This window comes from Theropithecus gelada, chromosome 4 (assembly GCF_003255815.1).
Source record: "Theropithecus gelada isolate Dixy chromosome 4, Tgel_1.0, whole genome shotgun sequence".
Taxonomy (NCBI): domain Eukaryota; kingdom Metazoa; phylum Chordata; class Mammalia; order Primates; family Cercopithecidae; genus Theropithecus; species Theropithecus gelada.
This window is the reverse complement of record NC_037671.1, coordinates 121,433,081-121,448,548: the sequence shown is the minus strand read 5'-3', so window position 1 is coordinate 121,448,548 and position 15,468 is coordinate 121,433,081. Positions and strand designations below refer to the sequence as shown.

At 42.2% G+C, this 15,468-nt stretch overlaps 1 protein-coding gene across 2 annotated transcripts in view; it reads left to right on the top strand.

Annotated features, from left to right (window-relative positions):
* The window catches only part of FAM120B (family with sequence similarity 120B), a 95,570-nt gene that overhangs the window by 38,100 nt on the left and 42,002 nt on the right, over positions 1-15,468 (top strand). For both annotated transcript variants that reach the window (XM_025382633.1, XM_025382634.1), the window contains one exon: positions 5,700-5,872. In XM_025382633.1, the coding sequence (XP_025238418.1) occupies positions 5,700-5,872 (173 nt within the window). The remainder of the gene's footprint in view (positions 1-5,699; positions 5,873-15,468) is intronic.

The window sequence follows — 15,468 nt, the reverse complement described above, 5'->3', positions numbered from 1 at the left end:
AATTGTGTATTAGAGAGACTACTTCAGAGCTTGTGAAAACATCCTCTGTTGCACTCCAGGAGTGGGAAAGCGTGTGTGTAGCACCGTGGACCACACGTTGGGTTCTCTTCTGGAAGGAACTCCAGAAGCCTGTGCCCTACACGAAGGGCCACGTCTCAAACACACTCTTTTCCACAGCTATTACTCTAGAAATTGGATTTGAACTTTTACACGGAGGGCCACGTCTCAGACACACTCATTTCCACAGCTGTTGCTCTAGAAATTGGATTTGAATTTTCATACGGAGGGCCACGTCTCAGACACACTCATTTCCACAGCTGTTACTCTAGACATAAGATTTGAACTTTTACACGGAGGGCCACGTTTCAAACACACTCTTTTTCACAGCTGTTACTCTAGAAATTGGATTTGAACTTTTACACGGAGGGCCACGTCTCAGACACACTCATTTCCACAGCTGTTACTCTAGACATAGGATATGAACTTTTACACGGAGGGCCACGTCTCAAACACACTCTTTTTCACAGCTGTTGCTCTAGAAATTGGATTTGAACTTTTACACGGAGGGCCACGTCTCAGACACACTCTTTTTCACAGCTGTTAATCTAGAAATTGGATTTGAACTTTTACACGGAGGGCCACGTCTCAGACACACTCATTTCCACAGCTGTTACTGTGGACATAGGATTTGAACTTTTACATGGAGGGCCACGTCTCAAACACACTGGTTTCCACAACTATTACTGAATTTTTATTCCAGGTTATTTCAATGGATGACTCTTTATTTACACTTGCATTAGCGATAATTAAAAAGAGAATATTTTAAATTTAAAATGCTTTTCAGTATCTATGAGGAATATTGCGAAATGATTTTAAACGAAAATGGAAAACAGAGCATCCAATTTCCTGTCACAAGTATATTCACAGAATACAGCATACGATTAAAAACAGTGAGATCAGCCGGGCGGGGTGGGGGTCACACCTGTAATCCCAGCACTTTGGGAGGCCATGGCAGGTGGGTCACCTGAGGTCAGGAGTTTGAGACCAGCCTGGCCAATATGGTGAAACCCTGTCTCTACTAAAAATACAAAAATTAGCCGGGTGTGGTGGCAGGCGCCTGTAATCTCAACTACTCAGGAGGCTGAGGTAGGAGAATTGCTGGAACCCTGGAGGCGGAGGTTGCAGTGAGCTGAGGTCACGCCATTGCACTCCGGCCCAGGCGACAACAGCAAGACTCCGTCTCAAAAAAAAAAGTGAGATCCTGCCGATGGGCCCTCCCCTTCCACCTGTCAGGAAAACCTGCAAAAGCTTCTTGTCGCACCATTAGAGCCGGTTTTTCCCGAATGACACCCATACCTGATTTTCGTTGTTCTTCTAAGACAGTTTTAATTAGGGTAATCTCATGAGTGCTACATTTTCAGTGAGTTTTTCAATATAGTGGCCCATGTTCTTTTTCTTTTTTAAAGGCTTTTTCCTCTGACAGCACGTGTGATTTAATGTTTGCTTTCCTGAATTGTAGAAATAAAAGGAAATCACAAGTATTTTTCAACAAAGTGGAAGTGCAGGAAAAAACGATAAAAATTAGTGAAAAATTAGGAAGGGGAAATAATCAAAATTAACCAGCCAGGGAGCAGAAAAAGAAATCTCATTCCTGGGTGCTATGGTTTGAATGTTTGTAACCCCCCCCCGCCCCCTGCCAAATTCCTGTGTTGAAAACTTAATCACTAATGTGATGGTATTTGGAGGTGGGCCTTTGGGAGGGAAAGAGGTGATGAGATGCGATTCCTGCCCTTATAAAAGAGGCCCCTTGTTTGGTGTGAAGGTGCCGTGTGCTGTCTGTGAACCAGGAAGCAGGGCCTCACCAGAAATTAACCATGCTGGCACCTTGATCTTGGACTTCCAGCCTCCAGAAATTTTCTACTGTTATAAGCTACCTCATTTATGGTGTTTTGCCGTAGCATCTCAGATGGACCAAGACACTGGTTTGTTTTATTCGGGGAGCTTATATACATGTGTGTATTTCTGTGGGCCTCACCATTTTTTTTTTTTTTTTTTGAAACAGAGTCTCGCTCTGTTGCCCAGACTGGAGTGCAGTGGCACAATCTCAGCTCACTGCAACCTCTGCGTCCTGAGTAGCTGGGACTACAGGCACATGCCACCACACCCTAATTTTTGTATTTTTAGTAGAAACTGGGTTTTGCTTTGTTGGCCTGGCTGGTCAAATTCCTGGCCTCAAGTGATCCATCCGCTTCTGCCTCCCAAAATGTTGGGGTTACAGGTGTGAGCCACTGCCCAGCGTATGAGCCCCATCTTTATATGTATGCGTGTGGGAGCATGTCTACAGGACATATATATACTACACTTCCTTTATATGTGTGCGTGTGGGAGCCTGTCTACAGGACATATATACTACACTTCCTTTCCATGTGTGCGTGTGGGAGCATGTCTACAGGACGTATATACTACACTTCCTTTCCATGTGTGCGTGTGGGAGCATGTCTACAGGATACTACATTTCATTTCCTTTACAATATATCATGGAAGATGATGTTTCTGATAACGCAGTTTAGCTTCCATTTCCCAAACCCAGCTCGTGAAGGTCCTTGATCTGTGCATGTGTGTCTGCCCTTTCCCAGCACACTGCTCTCACTCCTCTTACTCACTTTCCTGACATTCTCCATTCTTTGGGTGGGAGTCTTGGCCCATACCAAAGGCAAGCATTTGAAATTGCCTTTTCAGTCTCCAGAATTGTAGATTTGTCAATTCTTCATTTTCAAAGTGCTGGTAGCTTTTTTTCTCTTGTAAGTGTCATTGTTTAAGTTACTTTAAGCATATCCTTATTTTAGAAACCTAGGAAGACTAATGCACACATCTAATTGGTAATTTGTCTATCTCGAAGGACCTTTTTAAAGTGGTGTTCAACAATCAGAAAGCTTAGTATTTCTTGGTTATACACATTTGATTTACCAGAATTGCAGAATATCTTAGAAGACTATTTTACAAAATGAAATGAGGGTAAGTCATGCATTTCATGAAAAAAAGACCACGTATTTGATTCAGTCTGTCATTTGCTATCAAACAGTTGCAGTGGCTTTCTTGTTCACCTCCTCTTACATACATTGTTGAAGGTTTTCATCTGACCCTTGTTGAATACAGGTCAGTCAAGAAAGTCTCAACAAGTCTTGGAGGCTTCTGTGAGTGGTAAAAGGAAGCTGGGGGGTGTGTGTGTGTGCACATGCACTTAAGGAAGCTGGGGTGTGTGTATGTGCGCGCACATGCACTTAAGAAAGCTGGGGTGTGTGTGTGTGTGTGTGCGCACATGCACTTAAGGAAGCTGGTGTGTGGGTGTACCTGTGCCTGGCCTTGGTGGGGGCTCTGCTTATGTGGCTGCCAGTGTCTGAAACCACCCCGACCATCGCAGATCAACATAAATCGGTTAAAATCTCAAAAGTGGTTTTTCACCAACTTGTAAAAAATAGTGTGAAGCTTTGTCAAATGTGTTAACAAATTCACATTAGAGTCACAAGGGTTAAATTTTGCATTTACTACTTTTTATAGCCACTTTCACTGTTGAATGCATCAGATGGGAGTGGTGTAATGATGTCATTTTTGCAAGCGTGAAATTAGAATACTTATCCGTATAAGTATAGAGTTTGATGGATTGGGATGTAAATGTATTCTGTTTATATATGAATGAATTTTTTTGCTTATTATAAATAGGCTTTGGAAGTTGCTCATCTAAAGATTCACTTTGCATATGCGTAGTCAGAGTTTTTTGAGTATTTTTGTTTTTTTTTAAAATTTGAGTTCTGGGATACATGTGCGGAACTTGTAGGATTGTTACAGAGGTATACATGTGCCATAGTGGCTTGCTGCAACTATCAGCCCATCATCTAGGTTTTAAGCCCCATATGCATTAGGTATTTGTCCTAATGCTCTCCCTCCCCTTGCCCCCGACCCCCCAACAGGACCCGGTGTGTGTTATTCCCCTCCCTGTGTCCATGTGCTCTCATTGTTCAACTTCCACTTACGAGTGAGAACATGCGGTGTTTGGTTTTCTGTTCTTGTGTGAGTTAGCTGAGAATTAGGGTTTCCAGCTTCATCCATGTCCCTGCAAAGGACATGAACTCATTCTTTTTTATGGCTGAATAGTATTCTGTGGTGTATATGTGCCACATTTTGTTTATCCAGTCTATCATTGATGGGCATTTGTTTTGGTTCCAAGTCTTTGTTATTGTGAATAGTGCCGCAGTAAACATATATGTGCATGTGTCTTTATGGTAGAAAGATTTATACCTTTGGGTATATACCTAGTAATGGGATTGCTGGGTCAAATGGTATTTCTGTGTCTAGACTCTTGAGGAATTGCTGCACTGTATTCCACAGTCCCGAGGCTGCACACGTTGCCTGAGTTGATTATTCTCCTGAAAGTATGTTTCTAAGAAGCAATTACTGACACTTGTGATTGTCTCGGACTCATCTCTCAAGTACTACTGCCATAGGGTTGTTTTGTGTTGGCTAATTATCTTTAGTGTTTTCTTTCTCTTTAGAGAAAAAAAGCTTATCAGGTGGAGGGAATACTTCAGCCATTTTGGAATTCAAGTGAGTTTTGTTGAGTTGTTTCACTTCTGATGGCGGGAAATATACCCCTGAGGGTAATCACTGCCATCGTGGGAAACGTAAGAAAAGAAAGAGAAGAATTTCCTTTTTTAGGTCATTTGACTCTGAAGCCATTTGGTTAGTAGGTTCTGTTTCCTTAGTAAACAAAAGGGACATTTAGATCCCAGCCAGCGTTGAGCTTTTGGCATATATTTTATTGTCAAGTGGCCCTCACAGAAAATCACAGCTGTGGATAGCAAGGGAGGCCATCTCGCCAGTCACAGATGAACAAGTCTGACCTTATGAACGGCACCTTTCTGTTTGTCAGTGTGGAAGCAGAGCTGCACCTGCATCTGCAACTCTGCGTAAGTCGTCATCATTTGTCATGGCTTAAGTAAATGAGTAAGGGCTTTTTTCTTTTGATTTTAATAATTTAAACGTATATATAAAATATAGAAGTGAAACACTAAAAATTACATTTTAGGAATTTCTGTTTGTTTAATAGTTTTAGGAAAGTGCTTTCCAAAGCCTGGGGTTCACAGATTGCTTGCAAGTCTTCTGCGTTGTGAAAATGCAGACTTCCAGGAACCCATACCTGTCAAATCAAATCAGAGTTTCTGCATATAGATCCCAGGAAAATGCATTTTTTAAAATAATCTCTACAGTTGATTCTTTTCCACATGAAGGATTGAAAACCATTAATTTAGGAGAGTAAGAGAGCAAACTAAAGGGGTAGATGGATGGCGTTTCATCCAAGTGCCCCATCAGAGCTGTGATACTGCAGGGCGGCCGTGCCTTGTTGTATCCTTGAGACAGTGCATTTGAAAGATGCTCTGAAAGCATTCTTAACGGTTGGAAGTGCAGTATCCCTCACAATTTAGTCATTAAAAAAAGAAGGAATGTTTTCGTTGAAACGTACGTATGCCAGCCCTTTAGGTTTGGGCGTTTAAAAAAACAGGAATCTGATCATGTTTACTTCCTAGTTCGTTTTACATCAGGAAGGGACGAGATTTGTTTCCTTTCACTGTATTTCTACAAGGAGCATATTATAACTCTGTGCTGCAAAGAACAATAGTTAATGGACTTTTTTTCCTAACTAGGGGGAACGCCTAGTTTGAAAATATTATGGCTGAATCAAGAGCCAGAAATGCAGGTTCGGCGCTTGGACACACTCCTCGCCTGTTTCAACCTTTCCTCCTCAAGAGAAGAACTGCAGGCTGTCGAAAGCCCATTTCAAGCTTTGTGCTGCCTCTTGATCTACCTCTTTGTGCAGGTAATGTCCAGCTGCCCATTCTAGTCGCTGTAGCCTGCGCTTACTTTATGATGGGGAGTGTGTGGAATATCGCCATGGCTGGTGTCCCGGATCGTCTTTTTCCAGTGTCTGTTCCATGGAACATTATTAGTCCTCTGAGGTGCTCTAAAACTAAAAAGAAGATTGTATGGCAAAATACGTACGAGAAACTCTTGTCACTAATACAATGGAGACTTAGAGATTGTATTAGAGACTTAGGAAATCTTGCAGGTGATGGAAGCTGCTTTGGCCTTGACTAAACTTTCTCCAACTTTGTGGACCATAGTGTACCTCCTCTGTCCTCGTGGCATTGTTTGGGTGGTGGTTCTTGTTTCTGGGTTTTAGTGTAAAGGTGAGAAGGGACCAGCTAGAGACCTAGCTTCTCGTAGCTCTTTGCCTCTGGGCAGATTACTTCAGCTTTTTCCTCTGTCAGTTTCATTCCATCATCCAGCAAATGTTTACTGATTATGTGCCTTCATTTTCTAATCTGAAAAGGAGATAATCATAGTAGCTGCTTCCTAGGGCTGTTGGGACGATATCAGCTGGTGGTGTCATGACCTTCATCATTTATGTCCTCCCATCCAGCTGCGCTAGGCATTGTAGTGCTAGAACCTTCGTTTTAGTCTCACTCAACAAGGTGGACTGTTTCTTTTGCATTAGCTTTATACCTAGTTTATATGTGAAAATCATAAAGGTCAGTTAAAAGATTCACCTTTTTAATAGTTTTCTACATGCACAATATTGCTTGGATACCTTTAGTAAGAGAAAGGCTGAGAACGCTCCCATCTCCCAGCCCCTCTTTCTCTGCATCGCTCCCCCCCACCTCCCTCCCTAGCTCTGTGATTTAAGATGATTTTTGTCCCACTGTGGACAAAGTATCTACTTCTTCAGGCTGTCGAGACATCTCATAAGCTTTCTTCACTCCTTCAAGCCATCGTCCCGGCTTCTCTGACCTCCCTATATGGTGGGTCTCCATTGGCATAGCCATTCAGTGTTCCCGGATTAGAAAATTATATAATTCTTTTTTCAAACCTGAATTTACTTTACAAATTATTGATTGTCTTTAAGAAATGTACTCTTGTTGTGGAATTACGTCTCAAGGGAATCTTGGACTGATTTTTTCTTTCTAAATGTCCTCTTGGCTCTGCCCATTCTATAGCTTGCTCTACATTTTGCATTTTGTAAGACATAATATGGCTGAGTAGTGCTTAGAGGTTTTATTGCTGCATTATTGGTTTCACATGCACATGCCATGTAAACCTTAGTTTTTGCATTATCATTTTGAGCAGATTACTTCTTTATTTGCTCAAGACATAGAAGATTATAAATTAATATAGGATGGCAGGACTATTTAAAATGTAAATGTAAAAAGAGAGGAGATGAATCCAAGATGGCCGATTAGAAAAGCCACGGTCCATAGCTGTCACAGAGAGGAACAAAAACGGGCAAGTGAATTCAACACTTTCAACTGAAATGCTCAGATTTTCACATTGGGACTGACTAGGCAAACAACACAACCCACAGAGAACAAAGTAAACCAGGGGTGGAGAGCAGGGCCCCACCTGGGAACAGTATGGAGCCAAAGGAACCCCCACCCCCAGCCAGGGGAAGCCATGAATGATTGTGCGACCCTGCCTGGGAAACCATGCTTCTCCCATGGATCTTTGCAACCCGTGTATCAGATCCCTTCATGAGCCCATGCCACCAGGGCCTAGGGTCCAATACACAGAGCTGTTTGGAGTCTCAGCAGAGCAGCCACTCAGGCATACACAGAGACCCAAGAGTTTTACATACTCCGGCTCTGGGATCCCTGGCAAGACAAGAAATCTGTCCGTACATATCCCTAGGAAAGGGGCTGAATCCAGGGAGCCGAACGGCATCATTCTGCAGGCTCTGCTTCCATGTCACCTCACAATTTAAGACCCACTGGCTTGGAATCCTAGCCAGCCAATGGCAGTGAATTGGAGTCTGCCTTAGATGGGTCCAGGTTCCCAGGAAGAGGGGAGGCCTCAGTTCAGTCAACTCACCTGCTCCAGCCTGCCAGCTTTGGAGAATACCGGCAGTCCAGACGAGGAAGGGACCCTCACCTCTAGTGCAGCACATCAGCTCTACCAAAAAGCAGCCAGATCCCTGATCCTGTTCTCCTGACTGGGTGAGTCCTCCCAATAGGGGTCTCCAGCCACCTCCTACAGGTGGGTGCGGGCCAGCAACAGGTCAGTAACCGCTAGGACGGCACTTCCAGAGGAAGGAGCTGGCTGCCATCTTTGCTGTTTCACAGTGTTCACTGGCTGTACCTCCAGGTATGGGAGAAATGAGGCAACTGGCATCTGGAGTGGACCTCCAGCAAACCGCAACAGCCCTACGGTAGAATGGCCTGTTAAAAGAAAAACAGAAAACAACAACATCAACAAAAAAGACCCCACGAAAACCTCATTCAAAGGTTAGGGATAGGGTTAGAGACCTCAAAGACAAAGGTAGATAAGCCTATAAAGATGAGAAAGAATCAATGCAAAGATCCTGAAAACTGAAAAAGCCAACGTGCCTTTTCTCCTCCACGTGACTGCAAACACCTCTCCAGCAAGGACACAGAACTGTGCTGAGGCTAAAACGCCTGAATTGACAGAAGTAGGCTTCAGAAGGTGGCTAATAATGAACTTCGCCAAGCTAAAGGAGCATGTTGTAATCCAATGCAAAGAAGCTAAGAAATGTGATAAAACTACAGGAGCTGATAGCCATAATAGCCGGTTTAGAGAGGAACATAACCAACTTGATGGAGCTGAAAAACACAACACAAGAACTTCACAGTGCAGCCACAAGTATCAGTAGCAGAATAGACCAAGTGGAGGAAAGAATCTCAGAGCTTGAAGACTGTCTTCCTGAATTAAGATAGGCAGACAAGAATAGAGACAAAAGAATGAAAAGGAATAAACAAAACCTCCAAAAAATATGAGATTATGAAGAGACCAAACTTACAACTGACTGGGTACCTGAAAAAGATGGGAGAATGGAACCAAGTTGGAAAACATACTTTAGGATATCATTCAGGAGAACTTCCTCAACCTAGCGAGATAGGCCAACTTTAAAATTCAGAAAATACAAAGAACCCCAGTAAGATACTGTATGAGAAGATCAACCACAAGACACATAATCATCAGTTTCTCCAGGTTGAAATGAAAGAAAAAATGTTAAGGGCAGCCAGAGAGAAAGGCCAGGTCACCTATAAAGGGAAACCCATCTGACTAACAGCGGACCTCTCAGCAGAAACTCTATAAGCCAAAAGAGATTGAGGGCCAATACTCAACATTATTAAGAATTTCAAACCCGGAATTTTATATTCAACCAAACTAACTTTATAAGTGAAGGAGAAATAAGATCCTTTTCAGACAAGCAAATGCTTAGGGAATTTGTCACCAACAGGCTTGCCTTGCAAGAACTCTTGAAGGAAGCATTAAATATGGAAAGGCAAAACCATTACCAGCCACTACAAAAACACACTGAAGTATGCGGACCAGTGATACTGTGAAGCAACCACATAAACAAGTCTGCAAAATAACCAACTAGCATCATGATAACAGGATCAAATTCACACATAACAATACTAACCCTAAACGTAAATGGGCTAAATGCCCCAGTTAAAAGGCACAGAATGGCAAGCTGGATAAAAAGCCAAGACTCATCCATATGCTGTCTTCAGGAAACCCATCTCATGTGCAAAGACACACATGGGCTCAAAATAAAGGGTTGGAAGAAAATTTACCAAGCAAATGGAAAACAGAAAAAAAGTAGAGACTGCAATCCTAGTTTCTGACAAAACAGACTTTAAACCAACAAAGATAAAAAAAGACAAGAGTATTACATAATGCTAGAGGTTTCAATTTAACAAGAAGAGCTAACTATCATATGTATATATGCACCCAGTACAGGAGCACCCAGATTCACAAAGCAAGTTCTTAGAGACCCACAGAGACTCCCACACAATAATAGTGGGAGACTTTAATACCCCACTGACAAATATTAGACAGATCATCAAGACAGAAAATTAATGAAGACATTCGGGACCTGAACTCAGCTCTGGATCACTTGGGCCTGATAGATATCTACAGAACTCTCCACCCAAATTCAGCATAATATACGTTCTTCTCATTGCTGCTCGGCACTTACTGTAAAATGGATCACATAATAGGAAGTAAAACACTTCTCAGCAAATGCAGAAGAGTTGAAATCATAACAGTCTCTTAGACCACAGAGCAGTCAAATTCGATCTCAAGATTAAGAAATTCACTCAAAACCACACAGCTGCATGGAAATTGAACAACCTGCTCCTGAGTGACTCTTGGTTAAATAACGAAATTAATGAGAACAAAGAGACAACGTACCGGAATCTCTGGGATGCAGCTAAAGCAATGTTAAGAGGGAAATTTATAGCACTAAATGCTAGAAAGATCTCAGGTTAACCACCTGACATCTCTGGTAAAAGAACTAGAGAACCAAGAGCAAAAGAAAACCCCAAAGCTAGCAGAACACAAGAAATAACCAAGATCAGAGCTGAACTGAAGGAGATAGAGACACAAAAAACCCTTTAAAAAAAAATCATCAAATCCAGGAGCTGTTTTTTTGAAAAAAATTAATAGACCACTAGCTACCCTAGTAAAGAAGAGAGAAGAATCAAATAAAAACAATCAGAAATGATAAGCGGGTTATCACCACTCACCTCACAGAAATATAAGTAACCATCAGAGAATACGATGAGCACCTCTATGCACATAAACTAGAAAATCTAGATGAAATTGATAAATTCTTATACACATATACCTTCCCAGGACTGAACCAGGAAGAAATTGAATCCCTGAATAGACCAATAATGAGTTCTGAAATTAAGGCTATAATAAATAGTTTACCGATCAAACAAACAAAATCCAGAACCAGACGGATTCACAACTGAATTCTACCAGAGGTACAAAGAAGAGCTGGCATTGTTTCTGCTGAAACTATTCCAAAATATTGAAAAGGAAGGACACCTTTCTAACTTGTTCTATGAGGCCAGCGTCATCTTGATACCAAAACCTGATAGACAGAACAAAAAGAGAAAACTTCAGGCCGATATCCTTGATGAACATTGATGCAAAAATCCTCACTAAAATACTGGCAAACCAAATCCAGCAGCAGATCAAAAAGCTTATCCACCATGATGTAGTTGACTTTATCCCTGGGAACCAACTTCAGCAAAGTCTCAGGATATAAAATTGCTAGTATTCCTATACACCAACAACAGGAGAGAGAATCACAAATAAACTCCCATTCACAATTGCTACAAAAAGAATAAAATACCTGGTAATACAGCTAACAAGGGAAGTGAAGGACCTCTTCAAGGAGAACTAAAAACTACTGCTCAAAGAAATCAGAGAGGACACAAACAAATGGAGAACCATTCCATGCTCATGGATAGGAAGAATCAATATTGTGAAAATGGCCATATGACCCAAAGTAATTTATAGATTCAATGCTGTTCCCATTAAACTACCATTGACATTCCTCACAGAATTAGAAAAAAACTATTTTAAAATGCATACAGAACCCAAAAGAGCCTGAATAGCCAAGACAATCCTAACCAAAAAGGGCAAAGCTGGAGGCATCACGCTACCCGACTTCAAACTATACTACAAGACTGCCATAACCAAAACAGCATGGTACTCATACAAGAACAGAAACATAGACCAATGGAACAGAATAGAGAACTCAGAAATAAGATGACACATCTACAACCATCTGATCTTTTACCAACTTGACAAAAAAAATCTATAGGGAAAGGACTCACTGTTTAATTAACAGTGCTGGGATAACTGACTGAGCCACATACAGAAAATTGAAACTGGATCCCTTCATTACACTATCTACAAAAATTAACTCAAGATGGATTAAAGACTTAAATGTAAACCCAAAAGTATAAAAACCCTAGAAGAAAATCTAGGCAATGCCATTCAGAACACAGGCATGGGTAAAAACTTCATGATGAAAACACCAAAAGCAATGCAGCAAAAGCAAAAACTGACAAATGGGATCTAATTAAAGAGCCTCTGCATAGCAAAATAAACTATCATCAGAGTAAACAACCTACAGAATAGGAGAAAATTTTTACTATCTATTCATCTGACAGAGATCTAATATCCAGTCTACAAGGAACTTAAATTTACAGGAAAAAACAAACAATCCCATTAAAAAGTAGGCAAAAGACATGAACAGACACTTCTCAAAAGAGGACATGTGGCTGGGCACAGTGGCTCACACCTGTAATCCCAGCACTTTGGGAGGCTGAGGCAGGCAGATCATGAGGTCAGGAGATTGAGACCATCCTGGCTAACACAGTGAAACCCCATCTCAAAAAAAGGAAAAAAAGAATTAGCTGGGCGTGGTGGCAGGCGTCTGTAATCCCAACTACTCCGGAGGCTGAGGCAGAAGCAGTGGCAGGAACCTGGGAGGCGGAGCTTGCAGTGAGTGGAGATCATGACACTGCACTCCAGCCTGGGCAATAGAGCGAGACTCTATCTCAAAAAAAAAAAAAAAAAAAAAGGGGGGGGATATATATGCAGCCAACAAACATATGAAGAAAAGTTCAACATCATTGATCATTAGAGAAATGCAAATCAAAACCACAATGAGATACTGTCATGCCAATCAGAATAGCTGTTATTAAAAAGTCAAAAACAAATGCTGGCGAGGTTGCAGAGAAACAAGAACACTTTTACACTGTTGGCGGGAGTGTAAATTAGTTCAACAATTGTGAAAGACAGTGTGGTGATTCCTCAGAGACCTAGAGGCAGAAATACTATTTGACCCAGCAATCCCATCATTGAATCTACCCAAAGGAATAGAAATCATTCTATTATAAAGATACCTACATGCATATGTTCACTGCAGCACTATTCACAATAGCAAAGACATGGAATCAACCTAAATGCTTATCAGTGATAGACTGAGTAAAGAAAATGTGGTATATATACATCATGGAATACTATGCAGCCATAAAAAGGAACTGGATCATGTCCTTTGCAGGGACATGGATGGAGTTGGAGGCCATTATCCTCAGCAAACGAACACGGGAACAGAAAACCAAATACTGCATGTTCTCACTTATAAGGCAGAGCTGAATGATGAGAACACAGGGTCACATGGCAGGGAAGGACACACACTGGGGACTGTGGGGGGTGGGGGAGGGGGAAGGAGAGCATCAGGAAGAATCGCTAATGGATGCTGGGCTTAATACCTAGGTGATGAGATGATCTGTGCAGCCACCCCTCATGGCACATGTTTACCTGTGTAACAAGCCTACACATCCTGCACATGTACCCCCAAACTTAAACATTGGAGGAAAAAAAAAGTAAAAAGATATTTCTTTTGATATTATATATAACATGCATGCACTGTTGGTTAGTATTCCTGTTGTCTGATAATCTGCAGGTGTCTGTGGTTAACATTGCATCGCAGTGGGACTTGAGAAGTGGTGGTAGCCAGTAAGCTGACTTTTCTCACCCGTAAAAATACATGTGTTTTGTTGTTGATAACCATGTGTGTACACAACAATGGGGAGGCCATGGTGGGCACTCCAGGAGGGACATGCTGCCTGCTGTTCCGTATTGACAATGCTGATCCTGTGTGTGGCCATGCAGCGCAGTTCTGCCTTCTCATTACTGCGCAGGTGGCTGTCAGTTCTTTAAATTCACTTCAAGCAGAAAAAGCCCAGGACCCCAGAACAGGAACATCACATCCCTATTTGTATAAACCTGAAGCAAGACAAGCATCGGGAGGAAAATTTCCACTTTACCTTTTTTCTACTAACAAAGACCTCTTAAATAAAATCTTTAGTGCAAGTTGGCATGAGCAGACTTGGTAACTTGTCTTTAAAGGAGATGTTTAAATCAGAACTTTCTAAAACTGGAAAACAACAGATTGACAAATCAATTTGGCATTCACTAGATGAAGAAGGTGCTGTATTATTCGCAGGGATAATAACTCAAAATGAATAAGGCTAAAAAGATACATTTATAAAAATATTACAGTTTTATATATTAAGCCTAAATTCGATGTTTTGATGTGTAATATGGGATAAAATCGCATACTGTTCAGTGCCTGAAAATGACAGAGAAACTAAATACAGTTGTGTCTTGGTATATGTGGGGGATTGGTCCCAAGACCCCCAAGGATGCCAAAATCCATGCATGCTCAAGTCCTGCAGTCAGCCTGCGGAGCCCACGTATTTGAAAAGTTGGCCCTTTATATTCGGGTTTTACATCCCGTGAACACTGTATTTTTCCATCTGCATTTGGTTGGAAAAAAATCCACATATAAGTGAACCCATACAATTCAAACCTGTATTGTCAGGCGTCAGCTATACTCTCATTTGGTCTGACCTCCCAGTTAACAACAGCCACAAATGATTTTATTAAAGACTCATCTGAGAATATCCTCTGGAAAGGTAAGTTTACATCATAGAAATGCACATATTTTCTATTCCTTTTATTCCAAGGTAAGAGCTACTTGGAATAAAAGTGGACTAGGATAGTGACACGGTGAGTAAAAGCATCAGCAGGTCCACGCGGCAGTCAGCACCCCCACCCCGGGGGAAGCAAATGCCACCATCCTCCCGGGGAGCACAGGAGTCTTTCTGATTTATGGTGGGGTCGTTCTTATTGCAAATAGGCATGTTAGCCGTTTTTAATATCCAAGAAGAGTCAGTGAAGTTGTTATTGATGGGTTTGCTGTTGGCTTTCCTGTTTCTTTTTCCGTAAGCCTTTACTTGCCACAGGAGGTGCTCTTCTGTGAGAAGTAGCTCTTGTGGTCTTAGGACGGTGTGGAGTTGTTCAGTCAGCGGGCATGTTCTGCCTTTTTCTGGGTGGCAGAACTTGGTGGCTGGGAGGGGACTGTCTCGACCCCCTCGCCGAGTGGGGCAGGGGATGGGATGTGGCAAAAGCACTGTCTGCTGTTGTTGGAGCCTGGACCGTTCAGATCTTCCTCGCTCTTCACGCCCTCTCCTCATCTCCGGCATCTACTCCACACCCGGGATGCTCAGCCTGCCCTTTGCTGTCTCTTGTTACTCTGTCCCTCTTTCCTCTTCTCACTTTTGTTGTGTCTTTTGATTCCACAGAGTATTAGTAGGGTCTCATATTGTGGGTTCTGATTTACTCTCAACTAGGATTCGAGGACACAGGTTTTCTGTGGGTTGCTGAAAGTGTGTGATGACCCCAGCTCAGCCCAGCTGTGGGTACTCGCGCTCTGAAAACCCCTAACTGTTTGCTCTGTGCAGTTTGTGCCGAACATGATCACCTGTCTGGCCCTGAGACCTGGTCTTGGTTGGCACCTCATGATTATTCCCAGATGTTCTGGAGAGTTCTACCTCATTAGAGTCTAACCGGACTAGAAATTCCGGCTCCCCTTCCAGCTGGGCTGTGAGTTGTGGGCACAACTGGGGACACCATAGAGAGAGCTTCACAGCCAGGAGCCAAGGATGGTGTGAAGAGGCTGTGCTCTTTCCACTACACACTGTCCGCTGCCTGAGGTCTGATGCACCATGTGCGTGCCTGCGC